This window comes from Hyperolius riggenbachi, chromosome 6, assembly GCF_040937935.1.
Source record: "Hyperolius riggenbachi isolate aHypRig1 chromosome 6, aHypRig1.pri, whole genome shotgun sequence".
NCBI lineage: Eukaryota > Metazoa > Chordata > Amphibia > Anura > Hyperoliidae > Hyperolius > Hyperolius riggenbachi.
Genome location: NC_090651.1, coordinates 353266766 through 353281900, shown reverse-complemented (window position 1 = coordinate 353281900; position 15135 = coordinate 353266766). Strand labels below are relative to the sequence as shown.

The following is a 15135-nucleotide window of genomic DNA, read 5'->3' as shown; positions in this document are numbered from 1 at the left end:
AGCAGTTACCAGGCAGCAGTGAACAGTTGTGAGAGTTTGAGAGGCATTTCACTGCCTGTAAACAGTCCATGGCAAAGAGGCCTAAAGATTAGCAATGACCAATGAGATGCTAATTGTCCCAATTTGGATGCATTAATGCAAATCATATGCTATTTATACTGTAGCCACCTGGGGAGGGGGGTTATCTCAAGCTCCCTATACTGGGGCAGAAACGTACCTTATAATTCTGGGGGGGACCACCCCCCTCCCCCCAAACATTTTGCTATGAGGCTCCATGATTTTGAGCTACGCTAGTGGCAAAACACAAACAAGGGAGCGCCCCCCCCCCTAAATGGAAGTAATGTTTGTCACCCACCCAACACCTCACACTAGTTACTGGGGGGGGGGGGTCATTTAATAGATTTTATTAATAAAGTGCTCGGGTGCCTTATACTCTCCACCCTCTGCTGATGGCTGGAGTATCAGTGTGGGTGGAGCATCTTGTACTGGGGGGAGTCATGTGTCTCGGATCGCAGGGAAATTCTCTTATACAGAAAGTGACACTCACCTTGACGGCCGTGCTGGAGCGATCGGTTCTGTAAAATGATAAGAGTGGTAAGTAACAGCACACACATAATAACAGGTATAAACACACGATCAGCGAATAACTGATGCACAGAGAGATCAGCAGGAACCTACACAGGATATTTATACACCACATCATTATCTAGGGTTACAGCTCTGCACACAACAATCCAATACCTGACTTGTGTTTCACAATATTAAGACAGATTATTAGTTACAGCTTGAAGCACATTTAATGCAAAGGATGCAGTTTGGCACTGGAGCAATGGCACTTGCTGCCAATTGGTTCCATTTGAGGCAAAAATTAACTGAGTTAAACAATTGCATCTACCCTCCTTCTCCTAAAAATGACTTTTTTTAGCTATCCCACAGTTTTATTTTATCTGTAAATCACCTTTTTAAGTTTTTACAGTTTCATTGTCTCTGCTCATTGACACATTCATTGACGTATGCCACAACTAAAATCTATGAATTATTGACCCTTTTCATCTCTTTACTGCATTCAGAAGCCATTTTCTGCCAGGAAAGTATTTTATAGCTGTAATTCCTTATTATTGAGGGTTACGCTATAGTCCGACCCGGTCCCGACCCAGACATAAACTGTCACTTGCAGTCCTGATATTTATCCTTTTCAGACAGAGAAAGGAAAAAAGGAACACAGCACAGTTATTTGTGTGCTTAGCACTGTACATACCCATGTCTATGTCACATGTCACCTCGGGTATCCTTTAAGAAGCACGAGGTGAAAATAAACTAATGAGATACACAATTGTATTTATCCTCCTACTCCTAAAAATGACTATTTTACATATCCCACAGTTTTATCTTTAAATATACTTTTTACGTTTTTACTGTTTCATTGTCTCTGCTCAATGACACATTCATTGAAGTATGCCAGAGCTAAAGTCTATGAACTATCGACCCCTTTTATCTCTTTCCCACTCTCAGAAGTCATTTACTGCCAGGAACGTGTTGGCTGTAATTCCTAATCATTGAGGGTTAACCTATAAGCATACATCTGAAATCGGCGCCGGTAGACTTGGGCGCAGGATACAGCGGTATATGGCTGATCCTGCTCCTGCACAAGTCCTGGCGGCGTTCATTACTATTCCCCCTCCAGGCCGCCATGGATAGTGGGGAATGAAATAATTCGGCTTCCAGCGATTGCTGGAGGCCGAATTATTGTGTTTTTTAAGCAACCTTGGCGCCGTCTTCTAATGTTACTCAATGAGCACAGGCCGTTGTGATTCCTATTGTAGTCTATGGTGTAGTCTATTGGCTGTGCCCAAATCTAGCAGCGCCGAAAAGCACTGCTTCGCCATATAGTCCTACCCGGTTCAGACCCATCAGAAACTGCCACTTACATACCTGATGTTTAACTCTTTCGGCCAGAGAAAGAAAAAAAGGAACACAGCCTAGTTATTTGCGTGCTTGGCACTGTACATACCCATCTATCTCATCATGTCACCTCGTGTATTCTTTACGCTCTATCTGTGCTATAAACCAGCAGATCTGGCATGCTAACATTCAAATCTCTACACAACCAGGGCCCTGGATACCTGAAGGATTTGTTGCAACTGCGTCACACTTCCCACAACCTCAGATCAACAGGATCCAATAACTTGACCACCCAGAGTCCACCTCAAAACCTCTGGAGCCAGAGCTTTCTGTCATGCTGCCCTTACCCTTTGGAATGCCTTTCTACACCAAATCAAGACAGCTCTCCAGCCCTGGGCATGTTTAAATCAAAACTGTTTAGTCTGGCATTTATGATTGCCTAACTTTTTCCCCTGTACACATCACTATGTACTGATCTGTGACAAGCTTATGCAGTTTGGGTCCTACGGGAGAAAAGTTACAAAACTTTTGTGGTTGTTGTAGATCTGGATGTACAGTGGGATACATGGCTGTATACTGTATTTAGGCTGTGTCTGTGCTATAAACCAGTAGATGTGGGCGTACAGTTGGATAAGTGGCTCCATATTTAGGCTGTGTCTGTGCTATAAACCAGCAGATCTGGATAAACAATTGGCTGTATGTGTGCTGTAAACCAGCAGATCTGGATGTACAGTTATGTGCAGCTGGATAAATGGTTCTACATTATATACATATTATATATATTCTGGAGTTTGTGACAACAAGTAACTATAAATACCTTCTGCTATTAGCAGACAACACTGAACATAAAACTCCAGTAATAGTAGTTTATTGGGAGACCCGGTCCTCTGAAGATGGTGAATGGAGAGGGGTCACACAGAGGACAATTTTCACCAAAATACACAAAATGTTCCCCCAGCCTCATCAATGGCTGTTGTTGTGCACCGACCCCGGCAGTCACATGACCATGAGGTCACCCCTGTGTTGCTGTGTACTAACATGCAGATCCCCGGACTAATGTGAGCCACATGTGCCTAATGCTATACACTGCTATCCATTCATACATGGCAGAAAAGATGGAGGACGGGCGGCCCAGCCTCCCGCCTGAGTGTGCCACGGAAAACCGCAAACCCAGGATTCAAGGAAACCCTGCCCAGTATTAGTATAGTGTTCCTAATAAAGGCAAGCACTGCCCAGTATTAGTATAATGTTCCTAAAGGTAGGCCCTGCCCAGTATTAGTATAGTGTTCCTAATAAAGGGAGGCTCTACCCAGTACTAGTATAGTGTTCCTAGTAAAGGGAAACCCTACCCAGTATTAGACTGCTTTCACAGTGAGACGTTACAGGTGCACGTTAGAGCAGCCTGTAACGTACCCCACCGCACAGCAATGAAAAATCAATGGGCTGTTCACAGTGCCCACGTTGCGTTACATCGTAACGCTGTTCGTCAGTTGAAAGTGCTGCATGCTGTGCGTTATGCGCGGCTAAGCCGCGTTAGACCTTGCGCACATGCTCAGTAGTGTTGGAGGAGGAGGTCTTCCCTCCTCTTCCTCGGCCAGCCACATGGCTAATTAATATTCACTGCATGGTGTGACGTGCAGTGTTTACTTCCTGGAGCGCCACTCTGTGCGGCAATTGGCTGGCGGGATTACGTGATGCCGCATGCGTCCAAGAGTACGCATAACAGGACGCGTGAAGAGCCGCTTAACGCGGCTCAATGTAATGTCCAGCTTCAACCCCACTATGCGTTGCGTTAGGGGCACGTTATGCGACCTTAACGTGGCATCTAACGCAACGTCTTAGTGGGAAAGAAGCCTTAGTATAGTGTTCCTAATAAAGGGAAGCCCCGCCCAGTATTAGTATAGTGTTCCTAATAAAGGGAGGCCCTGCCCAGTATTAGTATAGTGTTCCTAATAAAGGGAGGCCCCGCCCAGTATTAGTATAGTGTTCCTAAGGGAAGCCCTGCCCAGTATTAGTATAGTGTTCCTAATAAAAGGAGATCCTGCCCAGTATTAGTATAGTGTTCCTAATAAAGGGAGGCCCTGCCCAGTATTAGTATAGTGTTCCTAATAAAGGGAGATCCTGCCCAGTATTAGTATAGTGTTCCTAATAAAGGGAGTCCCTGCCCAGTATTAGTATAGTGTTCCTAATAAAGGGAGATCCTGCCCAGTATTAGTATAGTGTTCCTAATAAAGGGAGACCCTGCCCAGTATTAGTATAGTGTTCCTAATAAAGGGAAGCCCTACCCAGTATTAGTATAGTGTTCCTAATAAAGGGAGGCCCTGCCCAGTATTAGTATAGTGTTCCTAATAAAGGGAAGCCCTACCCAGTATTAGTATAGTGTTCCTAATAAAGGGAGATCCTGCCCAGTATTAGTATAGTGTTCCTTATAAAGGGAGGCCCTGCCCAGTATTAGTATAGTGTTCCTAATAAAGGGAAGCCCTACCCAGTATTAGTATAGTGTTCCTAATAAAGGGAGATCCTGCCCAGTATTAGTATAGTGTTCCTAATAAAGGGAGGCCCTGCCCAGTATTAGTATAGTGTTCCTAATAAAGGGAGATCCTGCCCAGTGTTAGTATAGTGTTCCTAATGAAGGGAGTCCCTGCCCAGTATTAGTATAGTGTTCCTAATAAAGGGAGACCCTGCCCAGTATTAGTATAGTGTTCCTAATAAAGGGAGGCCCTACCCAGTACTAGTATAGTGTTCCTAATAAAGGGAGGCCCTGCCCAGTATTAGTATAGTGTTCCTAATAAAGGGAGATCCTGCCCAGTATCAGTATAGTGTTCCTAATAAAGGGAGACTCTACCCAGTATTAATAGTGTTCCAAATAAAGGGAGACTCCACCCAGTATTAGTATAGTGTTCCTAATAAAGGGAGATCCTGCCCAGTGTTAGTATAGTGTTCCTAATAAAGGGAGGCCCTGCCCAGTATTAGTATAGTGTTCCTAATAAAGGGAGACTCTACCCAGTATTAGTATAGTGTTCCTAGTAAAGGGAGGCCCTGCCCAGTATTAGTATAGTGTTCCTAATAAAGGGAGGCCCTACCCAGTATTAGTATAGAGTTCCTAATAAAGGGAGGACCTGCCCAGTATTAGTATAGCGTTCCTAATAAAGGGAGACCCTGCCCAGTATTAGTATAGTGTTCCTAATAAAGGGAGGCCCTGCCCAGTATTAGTATAGTGTTCCTAATAAAGGGAGGCCCTACCCAGTATTAGTATAGTGTTCCTAGTAAAGGGAGGCCTTGCCCAGTATTAGTATAGTGTTCCTAATAAAGGGAGGCCCTGCCCAGTATTAGTATAGTGTTCCTAATAAAGGGAGACCCTGCCCAGTATTAGTATAGTGTTCCTAATAAAGGGAGGCCCTGCCCAGTATTAGTATAGTGTTCCTAATAAAGGGAGGCCCTACCCAGTATTAGTGTAGTGTTCCTAGTAAAGGGAGGCCTTGCCCAGTATTAGTATAGTGTTCCTAATAAAGGGAGGCCCTGCCCAGTATTAGTATAGTGTTCCTAATAAAGGGAGACCCTGCCCAGTATTAGTATAGTGTTCCTAATAAAGGGAGACTCTACCAAGTATTAGTATAGTGTTCCTAATAAAGGGAGATCCTGCCCAGTATTAGCATAGTGTTCCTAATAAAGGGGAGCCCTACCCAGTATTAGTATAGTGTTCCTAATAAAGGGAGGCCCTGCCCAGTATTAGTATAGTGTTCCTAATAAAGGGAGGACCTGCCCAGTATTAGTATAGTGTTCCTAATAAAGGGAGGACCTGCCCAGTATTAGTATAGTGTTCCTAATAAAGGGAGGCCCTACCCAGTATTAGTATAGTGTTCCTAGTAAAGGGAGGCCTTGCCCAGTATTAGTATAGTGTTCCTAATAAAGGGAGGCCCTGCCCAGTATTAGTATAGTGTTCCTGATAAAGGGAGACCCTGCCCAGTATTAGTATAGTGTTCCTAATAAAGGGAGACTCTACCCAGTATTAGTATAGTGTTCCTAATAAAGGGAGACCCTGCCCAGTATTAGTATAGTGTTCCGAATAAAGGGAGGCCCTGCCCAGTATTAGTATAGTGTTCCTAATAAAGGGAGGCCCTGCCCAGTATTAGTATAGAGTTCCTAATAAAGGGAAGACCTGCCCAGTATTAGTATAGTGTTCCTAATAAAGGGAGGCCCTGCCCAGTATTAGTATAGTGTTCCTAATAAAGGGAGACCCTGCCCAGTATTAGTATAGTGTTCCTAATAAAGGGAGACCCTGCCCAGTATTAGTATAGTGCTCCTAATAAAGGGAGACTCTACCCAGTATTAGTATAGTGTACCTAATAAAGGGAGACTCTACCCAGTATTAGTATAGTGTTCCTAATAAAGGGAGACCCTGCCCAGTATTAGTATAGTGTTCCTAATAAAGGGGAGCCCTACCCAGTATTAGTATAGTGTTCCTAATAAAGGGAGGCCCTACCCAGTATTAGTATAGTGTTCCTAATAAAGGGAGATCCTGCCCAGTATTAGTATAGTGTTCATAATAAAGGGAGACCCTGCCCAGTATTAGTATAGTGTTCCTAATGAAGGGAGTCCCTGCCCAGTATTAGTATAGTGTTCCTAATAAAGGGAGACCCTGCCCAGTATTAGTATAGTGTTCCGAATAAAGGGAGGCCCTACCCAGTACTAGTATAGTGTTCCTAATAAAGGGAGGCCCTGCCCAGTATTAGTATAGTGTTCCTAATAAAGGGAGATCCTGCCCAGTATCAGTATAGTGTTCCTAATAAAGGGAGACTCTACCCAGTATTAATAGTGTTCCAAATAAAGGGAGACTCCACCCAGTATTAGTATAGTGTTCCTAATAAAGGGAGATCCTGCCCAGTGTTAGTATAGTGTTCCTAATAAAGGGAGGCCCTGCCCAGTATTAGTATAGTGTTCCTAATAAAGGGAGACTCTACCCAGTATTAGTATAGTGTTCCTAGTAAAGGGAGGCCCTGCCCAGTATTAGTATAGTGTTCCTAATAAAGGGAGGCCCTACCCAGTATTAGTATAGAGTTCCTAATAAAGGGAGGACCTGCCCAGTATTAGTATAGCGTTCCTAATAAAGGGAGACCCTGCCCAGTATTAGTATAGTGTTCCTAATAAAGGGAGGCCCTGCCCAGTATTAGTATAGTGTTCCTAATAAAGGGAGGCCCTACCCAGTATTAGTATAGTGTTCCTAGTAAAGGGAGGCCTTGCCCAGTATTAGTATAGTGTTCCTAATAAAGGGAGGCCCTGCCCAGTATTAGTATAGTGTTCCTAATAAAGGGAGACCCTGCCCAGTATTAGTATAGTGTTCCTAATAAAGGGAGGCCCTGCCCAGTATTAGTATAGTGTTCCTAATAAAGGGAGGCCCTACCCAGTATTAGTGTAGTGTTCCTAGTAAAGGGAGGCCTTGCCCAGTATTAGTATAGTGTTCCTAATAAAGGGAGGCCCTGCCCAGTATTAGTATAGTGTTCCTAATAAAGGGAGACCCTGCCCAGTATTAGTATAGTGTTCCTAATAAAGGGAGACTCTACCAAGTATTAGTATAGTGTTCCTAATAAAGGGAGATCCTGCCCAGTATTAGCATAGTGTTCCTAATAAAGGGGAGCCCTACCCAGTATTAGTATAGTGTTCCAAATAAAGGGAGGCCCTGCCCAGTATTAGTATAGTGTTCCTAATAAAGGGAGGACCTGCCCAGTATTAGTATAGTGTTCCTAATAAAGGGAGGACCTGCCCAGTATTAGTATAGTGTTCCTAATAAAGGGAGGCCCTACCCAGTATTAGTATAGTGTTCCTAGTAAAGGGAGGCCTTGCCCAGTATTAGTATAGTGTTCCTAATAAAGGGAGGCCCTGCCCAGTATTAGTATAGTGTTCCTGATAAAGGGAGACCCTGCCCAGTATTAGTATAGTGTTCCTAATAAAGGGAGACTCTACCCAGTATTAGTATAGTGTTCCTAATAAAGGGAGACCCTGCCCAGTATTAGTATAGTGTTCCGAATAAAGGGAGGCCCTGCCCAGTATTAGTATAGTGTTCCTAATAAAGGGAGGCCCTGCCCAGTATTAGTATAGAGTTCCTAATAAAGGGAAGACCTGCCCAGTATTAGTATAGTGTTCCTAATAAAGGGAGGCCCTGCCCAGTATTAGTATAGTGTTCCTAATAAAGGGAGACCCTGCCCAGTATTAGTATAGTGCTCCTAATAAAGGGAGACTCTACCCAGTATTAGTATAGTGTACCTAATAAAGGGAGACTCTACCCAGTATTAGTATAGTGTTCCTAATAAAGTGAGACCCTGCCCAGTATTAGTATAGTGTTCCTAATAAAGGGGAGCCCTACCCAGTATTAGTATAGTGTTCCTAATAAAGGGAGACTTTGCCCAGTATTAGTATAGTGTTCCTAATAAAGGGAGACCCTGCCCAGTATTAGTATAGTGTTCCTAATAAAGGGAGGCCCTGCCCAGTATTAGTATAGTGTTCCTAATAAAGGGAGACCCTGCCCAGTATTAGTATAGTGTTCCTAATAAAGGGAGACCCTGCCCAGTATTAGTATAGTGCTCCTAATAAAGGGAGACTCTACCCAGTATTAGTATAGTGTTCCTAATAAAGGGAGACCCTGCCCAGTATTAGTATAGTGTTCCTAATAAAGGAAGACCCTGCTCAGTATTAGTATAGTGCTCCTAATAAAGGGAGACTCTACCCAGTATTAGTATAGTGTTCCTAATAAAGGGAGACTCTACCCAGTATTAGTATAGTGTTCCTAATAAAGGGAGACTTTGCCCAGTATTAGTATAGTGTGCCTAATAAAGGGAGGCCCTGCCCAGTATTAGTATAGTGTGCCTAATAAAGGGAGACTCTACCCAGTATTAGTATAGTGTTCCTAATAAAGGGAGACTTTGCCCAGTATTAGTATAGTGTGCCTAATAAAGGGAGGCCCTGCCCAGTATTAGTATAGTGTGCCTAATAAAGGGAGACTCTACCCAGTATTAGTATAGTGTTCCTAATAAAGGGAGACTCTACCCTGTATTAGTATAGTGTTCCTAATAAAGGGATACTCTACCCAATATTAGTATAGTGTGCCTAATAAAGGGAGACTCTACCCTGTATTAGTATAGTGTTCCTAATAAAGGGATACTCTACCCAATGTTAGTATAGTGTTCCTAATAAAGCCAAGCAGCTACTGGACTTGATTGACGTTTTATTTAAATCAGTGGAAATTTGCATGTAAGATCGGCAAAATGCCTGTTATCACAGTCTGCTCATGTAATCTGTACCGTTCCACCACCACATTGCAGCAAGAGGGCTGGCCTGGCTAAATAAGGTTTGATTAGAAGTTTAGGTGACTGTTTAAGGTGCAGAGATGTTGGTTAGATAACTCAGCCTACACTATATAAGGCCAGTTTCAGTGATGTCACCGCCCCTCAGGCGTTCAGGTTTGTTCTGCTTTTGTCCCATCTGGATAGCGCTATGGCGGGGAGATGACACGGAGGAATGACAGATGGCAAGCGGACGGTTCTGTCTCCACCCACACATAACACAGACACATGGAGCAGCTCGTCATGGATACAGGACAGTAATAATAGCACAGTGCAGTGTGTCTCACCTGTGCCGGGGGAGGGGGGCTCCGCTCGCTTGTCCTGGCTGCTGCTGGAAGAGGCCCGTCTCACCTTCACCCCCTTACCAGCCACATCTCCATCCCCATCACTGTCAAAGTCAAAGAACTCTCCCGCTTCATCCTCATCGTCATCCTGAGGTCCCCCGCTGACACCAAGGGGGGCATTATCTGTGGCAGGACACACAAGTCACATGACAGCTCACAACAGCCTGACTCCACCCAAAGCTGATAAATGCAGGGAAAACTCACCATGAGGGGGGGGGGGGGGGGGCAGGACAGAAACTACTGCTGAGAGATATCACCATTGCGGGAGGGGACACAAACTACTGCAGGGAAAACTCACCATTGTGGGAGGGAGGGGGGGAGACATAAGCCACTGCAGGGAAAACTCACCATTGTGGGAGGGGACACAAACTATTGCAGGGAAAACTCACCATTGTGGGAGGGGAAACAAACTACTGTAGGGAGTCACACTTGGTACACTCTGGATGCAGGGAGTCACACTTGGTACACTCGGGGTGCAGGGAGTCACACTTGGTACACTCGGGGTGCAGGGAGTCACACTTGGTACACTCGGGGTGCAGGGAGTCACACTTGGTACACTCGGGGTGCAGGGAGTCACACTTGGTACACTCGGGGTGCAGGGAGTCACACTTGGTACACTCGGGGTGCAGGGAGTCACACTTGGTACACTCGGGGTGCAGGGAGTCACACTTGGTACACTCGGAATACAGGAGTAACACTTGGTTCATTCGGGATGCAAGGAGTCGCACTTGGTAGACTCAAGGTGCAGGGAGACATACTTGGTACACTCGGGGTGCAGGGAGACATACTTGGTACACTCGGGGTGCAGGGAGTCACACTTGCTACACTCGGGGTGCAGGGAGTCACACTTGGTACACTCGGGGTGCAGGGAGTCACACTTGGTACACTCGGGGTGCAGGGAGTCACACTTGCTACACTCGGGGTGCAGGGAGTCACACTTGCTACACTCGGGGTGCAGGGAGTCACACTTGGTACACTCGGGGTGCAGGGAGTCAGACTTGGTACACTCGGGGTGCAGGGAGTCAGACTTGGTACACTCGGAATACAGGAGTAACACTTGGTTCATTCGGGATGCAGGGAGTCGCACTTGGTACACTCGGGATGCAGGGAGTCACACTTGGTACACTCGGGGTGCAGGGAGACATACTTGGTACACTCAGAATGGAAGTTACACAAAGAATACATGAGGGGCACACAAGAATATTTTTAGTATTTAACCTACAGCATGCAGCCGGAAGGGGTTATTAGCAAGCAGCACACGGGGGAGGTTAGTGCAGGGGTGAAGGGTACTGTACCTAGTGCATGGAAATGAAATCGGGAGCCCTCTGTAGAATCCATCTCTCCTGAGGCTGAACCTGAAACACACGACATGTACTAAGCACTTACCCCCTTCCTCAGAACACCCATAGTAGTCTCATCCAGAAGATATGTCCATTCACCTACCTTCTACATAAAATCACTCTGTGGCCCACTTACTAAGGGTGGCCACTAATGGTCCAATCTTTTTCATCCAAATTTACCAAAATTATGTAGTATAAGAGTAAATTGAGTGAATATATTGAATGGATAATTTAGGCAGTTCCCTTATATTACATAGAAATGGTAAGATTGGATGAAAAAGATTGAATCATTAGTGGCCACCATTACAGGTTGGACAAGCCCCCTACCAGCAATCGGATCCATAGCACACTCAGACACTCCCCCTTTTTGAGAACACCTGTGGTACATTCAACGGATTTGTCCTGTCACCAATGTCTTAGCTAGGACCACCACATGGAACCCTCACCCCTACCTAAGACCACCCCATGGTACCCTCACCCATTTGTCAGACTCTCACCCCTACCTAAGACCACCCCATGGTACCCTCACCCATTTGTCAGACTCTCACCCCTCCCTAAGACCACCCCATGGTACCCTCATTCATTGGTCAGAGTCACACCTCTACCTAAGACAACGGCATGATATCCTCACCCATTGGTCAGACTCTTACCCCTACAGAAGACCACCCCAAGGGATACGTTAAGTCACCTCCAATTTGAGACCGCTCTCCATTGGTAAAACATTTCAGCAACATGAAACAACCGGAGCTGCCCTTGGTACCCTGACCTGGCGCATATGCCAAGTCACTTATTCCCTACCTCAAGACACGTCTTCTTACTCTCACAAAGGAAATACGGTCATTTACTTTCTTTCTCTCCCCTCCTGTACCCGGAGGTACGTAAAGCCCATCACTACTGGTAACTCTTCCCAGAGACAATCCAGCTATTCACCTTTAGCCTAAAAGCACTCCTAAAAACCAACCAGATCTCCCCGGTGCCTTCTAGCAGATATATGGTCGTCCCCCTCCTGACTTATCTCAGCTATTTATCCACTGGTATTCACACCCAGCCATATATCCAGCCACTTCATCCTCCGGTGGTTACGATTTACCCTTTGTAACACTCCCTTTAGAACTATGTCCAGCTACATACCCCATGGTGCCCTCAGACAGAGATCTGCTCAGCAACTTACAGCATGTAGTAACAACCAGTTATGGTTCACCAATATGGCTATCACCAGTCCTCCGACCTGGCCACTAGAGTCCAGGATTCAGCACAACACCAGACAGCAGACAAGAACGGCCTCCTAGTCCTATAACAAACACTATAAATATCACAAGCAGAACACGTTATCTCACACACACCTTAATGTACGTAACCCAAGCAGATACTCGCTGCCGCTGGCTGAGACCGCTCCGCCCTGCCAAAGAGCCGACACCACCCCTCTCCTCTACACTGCAGTGCCGACAGCTTGCCACTACACTCCAATGCCAAAATCTACTCTACAGCATAGTGCCAACACATCTCCTCTACAAAACCATGACAATGCCTTAACTTACCTCTCCTCCGCACCACAATGCCAAAACTTCACCTCTCCTCTACACCACAGTGCCAACATCACCTCTCTCCTCTACACCAAATGCCAAAGCCTCCCCTTTCCTCTGCACTACAGAACCAATGTCACCCTCTCCTCTACACTACAGCGCTGACAGCTTGCCACTACACTACAATGCCAAAATCTACTCTACAATACAGTGCCAACACATCTCCTTTACAAAACCATGACAATACCTTCTCCACACCACAGTGCCAACATCACCCCGCTCCACCACAGTGCCAACATCACCCCTCTCCTCTGCACCACAGTGCCAACATCACCCCTCTCCTCTGCACCACAGTGCCAACATCACCCCTCTCCACCACAGTGCCAACATCACCCCTCTCCACCACAGTGCCAACATCACCCCTCTCCACCACAGTGCCAACATCACCCCTCTCCACCACAGTGCCAACATCACCCCTCTCCTCTGCACCACAGTGCCAACATAACCTCTCTCCTCTACACCACAGTGCCAACATCACGCCTCTCCTCTGCACCACAGTGCCAACATCACCCCTCTCCTCTACACCACAGTGCCAACATCACGCCTCTCCTCTGCACCACAGTGCCAACATCACCCCTCTCCTCTGCACCACAGTGCCAACATCACCCCTCTCCTCTGCACCACAGTGCTAACATCACCCCTCTCCTCTGCACCACAGTGCCAACATCACCCCTCTCCTCTGCACCACAGTGCTAACATCACCCCTCTCCTCTGCACCACAGTGTTAACATCACCCCTCTCCTCTGCACCACATTGCCAACATCACCTCTCTCCTCTGCACCACAGTGCCAACATCACCCCTCTCCTCTCCACCACAGTGTTAACATCACCCCTCTCCTCTGCACCACAGTGCTAACATCACCCCTCTCCTCTGCACCACAGTGTTAACATCACCCCTCTCCTCTGCACCACAGTGCTAACATCACCCCTCTCCTCTGCACCACAGTGTTAACATCACCCCTCTCCTCTGCACCACAGTGCTAACATCACCCCTCTTCTCTGCACCACAGTGCTAACATCACCCCTCTCCTCTGCACCACAGTGCCAACATCACCTCTCTCTTCTACATCACAGTGCCAACATCACCCCTCTCCTCTGCACCACAGTGCTAACATCACCCCTCTCCACCACAGTGCCAACATCACCCCTCTCTTCTGCACCACAGTGCCAACATCATCCATCTCCTCTGCACCACAGTGCCAACATAACCTCTCTCCTCTACACTACAGTGCCAAAATCACCCCTCTCCTCTGCACCTCAGCATAGTCATTATAGTCTAATGTTTTACCATGTTATTATTATGTATTACATGATGGCGCCGACATCTTCTGCAGCACTTTACACAGTACATAGTCATGTCACTGACTGTTCTCACAATCTAATCCTACCATAGTCATAGTCTAATGTCCTACGATATTATAATGTATTTATATAGCACTGACATCTTCTTCAGCACTTTACAGAGTACAAAGTCATGTCACTGACTGTCCTCAGATGAGCTCACTATATAACCCTACCATAGTCATAGTCTAATGTCCTACCATATTATTATGTATTTATATAGCACTGACATCTGCTGCAGAACATTACAGAGTACATAGTCATGTCACTGACTGTCCTCAGAGGAGCTCACAATCTAATCCTACCATAGTCACAGTCTAATGTCCTACCATATTATTATTATTATGTATTTATATAGCACTGACATCTTCTGTAGTGCTTTGCAGAGCACATAGTCATGTCACTGACTGTCCTCAGAGGAGCTCACAATCTAATCCTACCATAGTCATAGTCTAATGTCCAAACTATCAACTAGTTCCAGTTTTGTGGAGAACCAGTTAATTTATGTGTATATTTTTGGGATGCAGTAGAAAACCAGAAAGCCCAGAGGAAACCCACACATATTTTTTAGAAAAACAATATTTTTCACGTTCATCATTTGCTGTGTAAATATTTTCCGGTAAAGTAAACCTGAGACAAATGGGAGAAAAGTGTTCTTCCTTACCTGGGGTTTCCCCCAGCACCTTGTCGTGTGTCTGACCTCCCGGTCCCCTTCTGATGTGCTGCTGTGAAGTCCACAATCCAGCTGGGTTGCGCGCCACTTCCGCATGTGCTGTTCCCGGGCTGTACCCCTCCTCCATTGTGCTCCTGTAGCCAGAAGCTTTCTGCCCAAACAAAGTCTTAAACTGTGCAAGCGCAAAATGCTTCCAGCAATGGGAGCGTGCTCAGGTGGTGTGCGCAGCCTGGACCGAGCATGCCCAGTAGTCCACGACTCACCTGAGTTGTGGACTTAATGGGTCTGAAAGCGGCACGACGCAGGGGACCGCGAGGACACAGAGGGAACTGACAGACTAAAAGGGGCTGGAAGAGGCCACAGGTAAGTATAAATCCTTGTGTCCATTCGTCTCATGCACACTTTAACCCATTAGTAGCTTCAATAGCATTATCTTATTTGAGATAAATACACTACTTTTGACCTCAGCCGGCAGAACTCCTCGCGCTGTAAATTCGTGGAATGCTTTGATCTCTCTCTACTAGCAGAAAATATAGAAACTAAATGCAGAAGTCCTCTGTTACGGTCTCGCACTGCCCCCTAGTGACAAGTGGCCATAAATACACACTACAGCAG

The 15135-nt window shown here is 46.0% G+C and overlaps 1 protein-coding gene across 1 annotated transcript in view; it reads right to left on the bottom strand.

The window, feature by feature from the left end:
• Positions 1–15135, bottom strand: part of ARHGEF10L (Rho guanine nucleotide exchange factor 10 like) — a 176564-nt gene that overhangs the window by 103106 nt on the left and 58323 nt on the right. Inside the window, exons 3-5 of the mRNA XM_068241707.1 lie at positions 10879–10938; positions 9527–9706; positions 548–575 (exon numbers count right to left, since the gene is read on the bottom strand). Coding sequence (XP_068097808.1) covers positions 548–575; positions 9527–9706; positions 10879–10938 — 268 coding nt within the window. The remainder of the gene's footprint in view (positions 1–547; positions 576–9526; positions 9707–10878; positions 10939–15135) is intronic.